Source organism: Falco rusticolus, chromosome 11 (assembly GCF_015220075.1).
Source record: "Falco rusticolus isolate bFalRus1 chromosome 11, bFalRus1.pri, whole genome shotgun sequence".
Classification (NCBI taxonomy): domain Eukaryota; kingdom Metazoa; phylum Chordata; class Aves; order Falconiformes; family Falconidae; genus Falco; species Falco rusticolus.
Genome location: NC_051197.1, coordinates 14,210,776 through 14,222,940, shown reverse-complemented (window position 1 = coordinate 14,222,940; position 12,165 = coordinate 14,210,776). Strand labels below are relative to the sequence as shown.

Genomic DNA, 12,165 nt, shown 5'->3' with positions numbered 1-12,165 from the left:
CGTTCTTACTCATTAGACATTGACCAGAGTCTCTGGAGAAAATACCAAACATTATCTTGGAGGCTATGTTACAACAGCAAATGCTGAATATTTTGACAAAAAAAAATCAAGCAGTCAATGTTAAATATGAAACAATTGTGGGGTTTTTTTTAATATTTTTTTAAGTAAGTTTTCTTCATCTTTAGAAACGAGGAAAACTGAAGGCTAAAAATCACTTCGCTTAGCCAACTGATTATATCTATTTTAACCTGCTAAGGTTGCTTGGGAGTTGTTTTGCTAATCCCTGCTATGTTGTTAGGCTATATATTAGCAGGATGGAAATGGCATCACTGCACCGTAATTCAGCAATGTGAATACAGAACAAGGAGAGTGCAGAGCTATCGGCAGCAGTACAACAGCAGATAATAAGACTCTGTTACTCAGGCAGAATGTGTTATGTAAAGACAATTGCAGTGTAGAAGCAATAGCTCTAATCAGGTTAATTAGGCTGTATTCATGTTTCATTTATGGTGCAAGTGCCCTGTAAATTCAAAGCAGTCTACCTCATCTTACTGCACTCCTTATACAGCCATCATGCTCTCTGTAACACTCAACACCATATATTTTCTTCCTTAAAAAAAAAAAAATAATAATAATCCCAAGATATTTCCCATTGCTTTCCAATAATTCCTTTTCTTCATTGCATATGGCTAAAAAAAAATGAAAAAAGGAAAAGATCCAAGCTGTATATAAGGCCCATGCCCATATTAAAGTTCCTTCCTCCACAACCACATTAAGCACTTGGAAGTTGTTTGTGGGCACCTGTTTAATTGCATTTTATTTATTTTTCATGTATTTTCTTTTTCATTAACATGGCATGTTGAATGTTCAAGAAATATCATATTGGCTTGAAAAAGTGTGGCTCTCACCTTTCCTCCTTTTATCCATTTCCTTAAAGTGATAGATTGCCTGTTTATTCCCTCAGAGCTAGCTGGAAGGATGTGTCTGCTTTGCAGAAAGGATTATAGCCCAGTGCTGTGACCCTCAAACCCTAGCCATGTCTCCTCTCCACTTACCAAATTTATTAGGTTGTCCCTTTAAAGTAACAATGGGTACAACAATTCTGAGATCACTTTCTCCTCACCCCTAAGACAACAAGCCTGGGTAGAGAGGAGCTATTAAAAAGAGAAGGTATGCTGCAGATGAAGAGAACATGGCAGCCTGCACAATCTTAATTATTTTAGCTAACTGTCTAGCAGTCAGGTGTCTACATGCTGATTGTAAGTTTAGACTCAGTGTTCCCCATTAAAAAAAAACAAAACACACATGCAGTAATGTCACTCTCCAGTTAGAACAAATCTATTCATGTTACAACTTAATTATAAAGCCTTTTATTAAACTTGAAAAATGTTATTGCTCCATTTTGATACGTACATGTATCTTAGACATCATTTCAATATGCTGTTAATAACAATGTTGAAATTAATAGTCTCGCTTATATAGTTCTGTATATAATATGTATATTGTCTTACCTTTTCTGCCCTGTGGAAATGTGGCTAGTTGAGCACAATAACCCAACATCACTGCAGAGGTCAGGCTGTGGCACTGATGAGCAGGGTGACCGAAGCAGGAGAGTGTTGCATGTTCCCACTTAGAGTATTACACTGCTGCTGTGCATTTACTTCCATTCTGGCTGCAAAAAGTGTGACTATTTGTAAGGCATTTCTAACTACATTTGACAGTGCATATGTGCCAGGCAAGGTATGCCACTGAATTTCACAGGGCCCACTAATGTGGTGCATCTTGTCATATCTCACAAGTTAGCACCCTGGAAGAAGACATCAGGGAAAATCCGTGCGCACTTAACTTTTCACCAGCTGAACCCACACCGAGCAAACAGCCCAGTTACTCGTGTTCTGTAACAGTTCATATGTGCATCCTATATTTGAAAATACTTTACTAGACACATTTCATTTTGAGGAAGGTCTGACCACTCATCCAATTCCATATCTTTCCCTTTGTGAAAGAAAGCTGCGATTTTAAAATCTCCAGCATTTCTGGAGGTATCAGTAGCGAAGGTCTCCTAACGTGACAGCTCTCGTTGGATTTCTGGCTCTCCCTGGAGTGGGGGCAGCACCGTGGGGCTGCACAGCTACAGCCCCCACTGCAGCTCAGGTGCACTAGCACCACTATAATGAACTTCATTATTTCTCAGGCAGGTGGCATCACTCCAAGTAAATGAAGTAATCGTGTAAAGGGACTGTTTGATGGGGCCTGCAGTAAATATATTCTCAGGCCCGGTGGTAGAGACCTCAGGACCTGTGCTCAGGTTTCACCTTTTTCCTCCCTAATGGATAGCAACGGCCGAGAAAACCTTGTTCTCTTCCTGGAGGACAGAGTTTTGCTGCCTGTTTGCATTACTTGCAAGTACGTTGTACCTTTCACAGCCTCAAAGAAACAGCAGATAGACATTCCTGAGCTCTCCTTCCTTCCCCCCTCAGCAACTCTTGTACCCAGGTGGGGTTTTTTACATGATCTTTAATTTACCATTTGGCCAAAAGACAAGATTAAATTCAAAGTAAATGTTAAATGCTTGCAGAAAACTTATGCAATTGATGTTAGGGAGCAAGCTCCCTCCTGACTTAGTTTTGCTAGGGATTGGTCTTAATATTATTACTACAAGTGGAAAATTCTGGATTAATTTTCCCAAGAGTGGCAGCAGTCAAAGCCCCATGAGAACCCACTGAGAAGGACCTGATGCTCCCAAGTCACTGCGGTCTTTCTGGAAATTTAACTCTGTTTTATAAACAAAGAAATTAATTTCCCTCCTGTGTTCACAGTATAAACTTTGACCATTAACCATAAGATAATGTGAAGGTCATGCTGACAAGATTTGCCTTCACAGGTAACAAGATAGGCTTGCAAAGACAGCCATGGTAGATGGCCACATGGAAAGACAGTTTCTCATTGCATGTCTATGAGCTCTAAAGTATCTCAATCCTAGATCTATGAAATCAATCACCAGTTCTTCTCTAAAAGTGGAGTTGCAGAGAGACAGAGCAAGGTATGTCTCCAAAGCTGTGGCCCTCAGCAAGAGCAAATTATCAGGAGATTGAAGACATGATTGTAGAAAAGCTAAATTATTTAAAATATGATTGAGGAACTATTTATATTTAAGTTTAAATTTAAGTTTAAATTATTGTTTTACTATATAACTACTATATGGAGAAATGGGGAAAATTAGCAAGGTATATATTTTGAAAGTCAAATCTCTGTCACATAAAAAGCAAGGTAATTGAAATCAGTTGATTTGAAGTTGTCAGCATTCATGACTGCAGAAATGTTTATTTTTTGATTGATCAATACGTATTCTAAAATACACTTATTTGTCAAACTAACATGCCAAAAGAAACATGTGATATCACATGCCTTTATAAAAGAGAACCCAGCATGTTCACCTTTACTTCATCCCCATCATGAAGGGCTTGATATTAGCCCTGGTTTTAACCCTGGTGGGTAAGTAAGTAACCTATCTGCTTTGATGAATTTAAAATAATAGCTTCAGGTAAAGGTTTCAGAATCTAAATATATATCACTTACAAACATGAACTTTAACATTTTATAGAAAAAAATATTTTATGACAATTTGCTTGTTGTTTAGGGAAAAAAGCTTTTTGGCTATGTGCTGAACTAGAAGTTAATTAGAAAGAGTTATGCCATACGTGCAAGATGAGTTATAGCCTTTCATACTAAAGTCCATTAACATTTGGGGGGGGGGGGGTGGTGTTTTTGCTTTGTCATTTCATTTTTATTAATTTTTTTTCCTTCTTTTTCAGGGAGCCAGCATCTTAATTACCGTAAGTAATTTTCCTATCAGCTAATATAATTATAATGAGTGAAATTCAAAATAGAATCTGAAAAGTATATCAATGTTTAATATAATTTTACAACAGCTAATTTTGTTCAAGTGCAATACAAAAATAAACAAATTCATCTTTTTTTCTTCCATGCATTCTAATACAAGTACTTGAAAATGTTCTGTACAGTCTCTATGATGTTTTATGGGAACCATTTCTTTGCAGAACCCGATTTCAGTGAAAACAAGGTTTATACATTTAATTATGAAAGCATGCTTCTCAGTGGACTTCCGGAGAAAGGACTTGCAAGAGCTGGAATAAGAATAAAAAGTAAAGTGGAAGTTAGTGGTATTGGGCCAAAACTTTGCCTTATTAGGGTAAGAAAATGTATTCAATTTGAAAGGTAAAATTCTCTTCATACTTTACTTCTTTTTTAAGCTTTTTGGAAGTAATTAAGTTTCATCATGTGTTATGCTTACTCAGGGAGAATGTAACTAACACTATTATTTTTTATGCAGTGCCCTAAATTCTATTTGCACTTTGCCAGGTAATTCTCAGCTCAAGCCAACCTTGGGCTTGAAGGATTTCTTCTGCTTTCTGGTCAGGGAGACAATGGAATATAATTTGAAATGCACAACAATTTATTACTGGATCAATCCAATTGTTCCAAACTGTATAACCTAGGATTATTTAATCAACTGATTTTGTAACCAGCAAACGAAGGGCAATAAAACATGCAACATTAGCTGGATGTGATTCAATATTTAGCATAATTAATGTCATCTGGTAGCTTCTTTTTCTGCAGGGTCCCAAATGACATTCTTTGTCATCCTCAACTGTATATTTTTACTGCATGCTGAGTAATTACTGAGAGTTTTGATTACGTGGAAAACACTTCTGTCTTTAACAGAAGCCTATACATGCTTCTAATGAGTATTAAAATGCACCCCTCAATTGCTTTACACAAGCTCCACTTAGTCTTCTGTATACGTGGAAGAAAAATGATCTTTTTAAAAGCTTTTATTTGGCAAATTGAAAGCTGCAGATTAAAAACACTGGTGACTGTCTGATAAATGCTTACAAATGCTGTAGCCTTCCAGCCTGAATTAGCCTTTTCTTACTAGGTATCTTGGTAAGTTCACGTTTTAATAGATCTAGATGGGAAATATTGCTTTTCCATGACCCTTTGCAAATGGCTGGATTTTTTGGAAAAAAAAAAAAACAAAACATAAGGAAATAAGAGCCACACATCTGCACAGGCGAGTAGAAGGCTTCCCTGGCAGAGGGGAGGCAGAAGCAGTCTTGTTCTTACCCCATGTCCTTTCCCATTCCTGCTGAAACAGCCCTTGGTGTGTCACGGTGAGTCTTCACCAAGAATTGACTCCTGTTCCTTAAAACCTTCCAAAACCATTTCACCTGCCTTAGTGCATTTGGCAGAAAGTTTCCATTTCAAAAATAAATACAGAAATAATTTCAGGCAAGGAAAAAAAAAAAAGGAGAAAAGAAAAAATATCACAAGATTCTGGGGCAAGTTTTAAGTTAAAGGTAACAACACATTTATTCCCTTCTGCTCTGGGAAAGTTTATTTTGCTGCTGTTATATTTAAATTAGTTTGGAGGGATGGTTCAGGGAATTGATCTTTCATCTGTAGCCTACTAGTTCACATTCAGCCCAAGCAAAAAGCTGTGTTCCCTGGGCAGTTTCCAGCTGACAATTTTTTCATCGCAAACCCACAAGTAAGAATTGCCAGCTGTGTTCAAAACCTAGCAGACAGCGCAAGTCCTGAGTGGGCCCCGAGGGCTGGGGAAAAGTACCTCACCCTGACCCTGCAGAGCAGTCCCCAGCCTGCCCATGTGCAATGTGCCAGAAGCATGTCCAAGAGGCAGCATGAGGGATTTGCTCCGTAAGAGCCTCCTCTGTAAGCTTCACTTACTGAGGTTGGCAGTGATCTCCACCAACAATAACAAAAATAAATATGAAAGCGCGGTCTCCAGTGATTTGCTGTATGAGCATTTAGTCTGTGTGGCTTTTTGAGAAATTAATCCGCATCGTGCATCACATTGCCAGCCTGAGGTGTCAGAGAAAAGTCTCTTTAAATTGTCAGACTATACAGAAGGGAAGGGTTCTTTGAGAAACTAAGCTAAACATGTCCCATTCCCATGGGGGCAGGAATCATCCCAGTTTTTTGTACTTTAGCACAACTTTCTACTTGCTCGGCTGTGCCCCAGGTTGAGACAGGAGTGCAGAGTAGAAAGGGGGGCTGGGGCCATGCCTGAGCTGTCTCTTCTGCAGCAAAACGTGTAGGGAAGGACAATTTTTGTAATCTGCTCTCCACTGCTCCAACTAATTATGACTATCTGGCTGGCCCAGCAGCCATGTTGTTATTAGTTTCTGACGGCTGCCTGTGCTCTGTGACCCCAGCAAGGGAGACGGCAGAGTTCACGGTGGGAGTTAATGATGCTTTATGCAACATTAACTTTCTCCTGCAAATTCCAGCAGATCTGCCATGCTACTTCTGGGTAGCAACCCGCTTCATGCGGCTCCTCTCTGGCTCATTTCTTCATACCAGTCAACCTTCGGCAATATGGATTATCTATGACACAGAACAGAGTGCAATGACTGTGGAAATATCGCAGTCATTTGCATCCCTCTCTTTCCTTTTACATATGGAAATATGTATATGGATACTAGCCATGTTAAATGACAGCTTTTACGTTTTTCCTTTGAAGAGGCTTCGTGTAACTTAAAAGTGTATTTTTGATGCAAGTAAAGCTCTAGATGCTTATGTGCATTGCAATAAGTTAACTGAAAAAATTAAAGAGGAATTATATTCCCCCTTTGTTCTAGGTTCACTCAATCGAAGCAGCGGAGTACAATGGTGTCTGGCCCACAAGCTCGTTCTCGCGATCGCTCAAACTGACCCAGGTACTAACTGGGCAACTTAGTAATCCCATCAAGTTTGAGTATAGCAATGGCCATGTTGGAAACCTTATGGCTCCTGATTCTGTCTCGGATGATGGTCTGAACATCTACAGAGGGATTCTGAATGTGCTGGAGCTAAATATAAAGAAGATGCAGCATTCATACAGCTTACAAGAGGTGAGCTTTTTGTTTTGGCTGTTGTGGTCACTTTGTAAATACATAAGCTTTCTCTTCAGATTCTTCTACTGCATTTTCTACATTCCCTCTTGACATAAACTTCACTAACCAGAAACACCTAAGATTGGGAAATCACGATTAAGTTTTTCTTATGGGACAACATTTGATGGAGCTGTAGCTCAACAGGACAACAGAATAGCAGATTTTTAATGGGGCTGATCAAGATATTTCAGAAGATGCATTTGCAGCATTAGACCCTTAGAAAATCTGGCTTGTGGCTTTAGAGAAAGTAAACTGTGAAAGCTGAAGCCTACATAAAATTTGAATAGTGTATTAGAGCAAACTTACACAGCACAAGATTAAAGCTAAAATAACAGTAATTTGACTTTTTTACCAATCATATATACTTTAATCTTTTCTAGCTCCTTTTTTAGGAAGAAAATAGTATATATGCCATGACATTACTGTAATAGCTTTGACAGTTGCAGTTGATGCTCTGTTGGAATTTCCACTGTTTTTCAGATTTTAATATCTCAGTCAACATAAATCATCTGATATTACTATTCACCACAGAAATTGCAATGTTTAGGTTTTGTGAAACCATATTTACATTGATTAGACTACATTCAATTCAGAGATCAGCAAAAACCTTGAAATTATTATACTTTCATGTTACTCTTATTGAAAATGCAGACCAGAGTAACTTTAATTTTTTTAAAATTTATTTTTATGTAAGTAGAGTTGTTTCTGGAAAGGAACTACTTGATTTAATACTTTCACGCTGTTTGTTGCACATAAAAATCCGGGTAGTAGTGTCGCATATTCTGCAGCCCTGTTTTCTCATATCTAGTTTTACATCATCATTCTTTCTAATTCAGTTAGCAATATGTCCTACCCTCGCTGCTGAGCAATATATGTGACTTCACCTCCTAGAATTGTTTCCAAGTTTTCTCTGCTTTTCTCAGACAACAACTGATTAATGAGCATTGGCACCCTTGCTTGAGAATCCCAAGTCACTCTGTAAAGGAAGATAAACGTTACTAGTTGCAAAATCTGAGCTGCAGAGAGGTTTAAAGGACTAACCTGGGAAAGTCTATATCACGTGTTGCAGGGTGTAGGGTAAGGGAATCTGAGCTAGCTGTGAACTGCACACAGCTAGAAAGTCCAGCTAGGCAGAAGGCTGTTTCACCCCACGGAGCCCAGTGGGCTGGACATTCCCATTTAAAGTCTAGATGTTTGCAGAGGAGACCCACGCCTGTATTCGCAGAGTACAGGTCTTTCAGAAAGCTTAGGCAATTCTTATTTCTAGTCCTTACCGAAGCAGCAGTGTCTTCAGGAATACCATTAAGCTAAAGATGAAGTGGGTACGTCTTGCTCCTAATCACCACATGACCATTTTGCTGTTCTGACATAGCCCAGAGCTGCTCTCTGGAGTGGCTATGCTATCAATAACAATAAAAAATCATGGAAATATCCCTTCCTTCTAAAATGCAATCAAATATTTTCCTCTCCAAAAATGTCCTTACTGACTGAGGAGATTTAAGAGCTCTTATAAATATATATGCTTGAAATATTATTGAAGATCTGAGCTAAAACTGCAAACTTGAGAAAACCCACAATCAAAACTCTGCTATCCTGAAATTCTTTTTAATTATTGCTGTTCGTATTGTGACAGATCATCTGATATTGCAAGGTCTGTTCCATGGACATTTATAAGCTGTCTATAAAAGCAAATTTTAAGGGCAGAATGTCATCTCCAAGCTTAAAATACTTTTCTGTTGAGATTTTATTCTGACTGATCAAGGGGTTTTTGCACTTTTTATTAATATTCCTCAAATCATATTTCATAATAAACAGCTCCAACTTTAAATTGTTACTTACCTTTTCTGAGGCTCCAAATCTTTTCTCAGTGAAATGAGATTTTTTTTCTCTCAGTGAAACTCTGATTTGGCTTACTGGAAACGTGTACACGTGAAAAAGCGATGAAAGTAGCGGTCATCCTGAATTTGCTTCTGGAGAGTAGCATGATTTAAAAAGCATCCATTTCTATCAAGAATTTTCAAAATACAGAATTAAACAGGAACACCCATGTGGAGAATTAATGAAGCTTGCATAAGAGTGAATTTCTCTTGACCATTTCTCATTTTTCCAGGCTGGGATTGGAGGTATTTGTAACACAACATATGCAATTCAGGAAAACAAGAGAGCAAGCCTACTCTATGTGACCAAATCTAAGGACCTGAACAGCTGTGAAGAGAAAGTTCAGATGGTCACAGGTTCGGCATACACCTATCCTTGCCAGACCTGCCAGCAGGTAAATTTGAGTGCTATTATGTATGCATACTTTATATTCTTATACAGAGAACCATTTGGCAACCATGCCATCTCTTGCATTGTAGCGCTTAAAATGATACGGCAGATCCAACTCTTCTCTCTAGTTATCCACATTTTCTTTCTGTATGAAAATTAGACCCACAGAGCAGCAGTGGTCTGTGCTGCCGACTGTTAGGTACTGTAGGTGCACTTCAACTAGCTCAAACTAGCTGGCTTGGAAACTGTTAATTATCAGCATGAGTTAATTCACCTACTCTGTTGAGTAAAAAAGATAGTTACAGTGTCCAGTTTCTGCTATTCTGGATAGGTACTGCTGCATCTTATTATAATGCTGTCTTTGAAATCAGAAATCATGTGGCTTATACTGCTGGTCTCCTCAGAATATGTGTCTCCTTCCCAAGGAAGTAACCAATTAGTTCTACTTGGGAAAGGGAAAAACCAGCTAATACTTCTTAACAGTAAAAGTGACAGAACCAGGCAGCGTGCCTGACCTCTCCCATGGAAGTGTGTGCTCAGAATTCACACAGACCGCCCCTATGGCCAGTGAACAGGACAGCCCTGGAAAATAAGTGGGTTGAAGTGGGTGATGCAATAGCTTCTAGCTGCAGAATTTAGAAATTCAGTGACTTTCTATTTTCTTTGTTTCTTTGCTTTTTTGTATTGTAAAGAGAAACAAGAATTCCCAGGCAACTGCTACTTACAATTACAAAATTAAATATACACGTAATGAAGCTGTAATTACACAAGCTGATGTTGAGGAAGTCCACCAGTTTGCACCCTTCAACGAGATAACAGGAGGAAATGCTATAGTAGAAGCAAGGTACTGTACATACACCTTTAATTCAGCAACTAACTCAGCATCTCTGTAATCTGGTCAGACTCCATAACTTGAAATAAACCCTTTACTTCCACAGCTTATTGTTTGCCAGTCTTTAATTACATAAAATCCCAAACAGTTCATAAAAACAATCTTCGCTGTTAGTTGTAAATCTGAAACGTGCACATCGCTATCCAAATTCTGTTAGCTAAACTTGGCAGGTTTTGACTATTTTATTTCTCAGGGATATTTGATTTATGTCATAAAAGCCAAAACAAATGTAATTCCACCTGAAAAATCGTGAACTAATATATTTGCAGTAAAATACTTTGAAAGACAGTTACTCACTGAAAGAGAGTTCCCTAGAAAATAATAATAGAGTAAGAGACCCTGGAGACTAGTTCATAAGAAACATAGATAGGACTTAGGATTCCAATGTGCTTCCTAAGTAGAGTGGGCTGCTTGCAAATCTCCCATCAAAACTGTTTCTTGATAGGAAATCGGGGTTTATTGCAAAAAGATTGAGCACATGGCATGTAAAATATATTTGCTTCTCCACAGCAAATTTTGCATATTTCTTAAATAAATTTGAGCAAAATAAAAATATGTTTGTCTGAGAAATTATACCCCTGCTCATTTTTAGCTCAAGCCCTCAAACTTTTAGTGTTCAAAATCTTTTTCATCTGCATCAAAATCATGTATTGAAGACATTTTTAATTACCTGCCTTAGTGATGGACTCTGCAGACAGGAGTGCCCTACTGAAGAGGGAGGTTTTTTGCAGAAAGGTCCCTGTACAGAATATATAACTCAGTCCCACTCTTCAGCTGCTGTAATTTTGTATTGCTCCATCAGCTTCTTCAGGAATCTATTGGTATAATATACAGTTGTGGAAACTGCAACATCTGAAAGTTCATGTCAATAAATCACTGATCAACTTCACTAACATGATGAACACGTTCAGTTTGGTTAATCAAAAAAAAAAAACGCCCAAAGTAAAGTTGAAAGTAGCTTCATGCAATCATGGTGAAGATAGATACAACTGTAGTGCTTTTAGCAAATTATAGGTTGTTGTGAGTATTAGTCTGGAGCCAATGGACTTTTGCTGATTTAAACTGTCCTTCTGCAAACCTGCATAGACTGCCTTCCTTACCGTTCTTCCTCAGGTATTGAGCCCCCAAAAAACTTTTCCTGTTGTCTCTGGATCTTTTGCATTGCCCAGCAGAAGGGGCCAAATACAAGGGAGCTGGGAAGATGTGGGTATGTCACCCAAGTGTTCAGAAGTTATATCTACAATGCATTTTCTGTGTTAAAAAAAAAAAAAAAAAAAAAAAAAAAAAAAGAAAAAGGTAATCTCATAACAAGGACTTAAAACATTTGAAGCTGTGTTTTCAGACCTGTTCAGCATAAGCCTCTTGTAGCACCTTTCAAAACCAAAAGAGGTTTTACTATTGTTTCACCATTTTAATCCTGTCTTTAGTATTCATTTGCTCTTCTCCTCAGAGTATAACATTTTTCCATCTATTCTAGGCAGATACATCTCTTCACAAAATGATGAAGATGAAGACATAATAGGTTCATCATGTTCTGGAAGGGGGAGTTAAATCTGTCCAAGTGTACCTGATGTTATACTTTCTGACCCAAATGCCCTTTCAATAATATTGTCTAAAATTTCAAGAGAGAAAAAATCTCTGCTGATTCTGTAGCGATTTCTATTCAAATTCCAGTGGCTTGTCTGTAAAGCAGTTATATGCTATTTTCTGCAGCAGTTCTCTGCAATCCATATGGAAGGAGTGGATAGAAATGATACAGAAGATCATCGTAGAGATTCCAAAATAAACACGCCAATTTTCTACAGAGATTTTGAGATACTGTGTAGTACAGCAATATTGCTTTTGGAATGTTTTCAGTTGTTCAATACAAATGCCTAACTTTATTATAGAGTCCTAAATGACCTATTTCAAACATAATTGGTGAGATAGGATGCATCCCTTTAGCTGAAAATGTAGCAAAGATAGCAAATATTTACAAAGACAGTCTCTCATTGGTATTATTCTTAATAACAAAGGCTGAAGGTTTGG

General features: G+C 38.0%; 1 protein-coding gene across 1 annotated transcript in view; it reads left to right on the top strand.

The window, feature by feature from the left end:
* The first annotated feature begins 3,455 nt into the window (after positions 1-3,455).
* LOC119155777 (vitellogenin-1-like) overlaps positions 3,456-12,165 on the top strand; it is a 43,335-nt gene continuing 34,625 nt past the window's right edge. Inside the window, exons 1-6 of the mRNA XM_037404796.1 lie at positions 3,456-3,495; positions 3,816-3,836; positions 4,062-4,213; positions 6,684-6,935; positions 9,088-9,249; positions 9,938-10,089. Of these exons, the coding sequence (XP_037260693.1) occupies positions 3,456-3,495; positions 3,816-3,836; positions 4,062-4,213; positions 6,684-6,935; positions 9,088-9,249; positions 9,938-10,089 (779 nt within the window). The remainder of the gene's footprint in view (positions 3,496-3,815; positions 3,837-4,061; positions 4,214-6,683; positions 6,936-9,087; positions 9,250-9,937; positions 10,090-12,165) is intronic.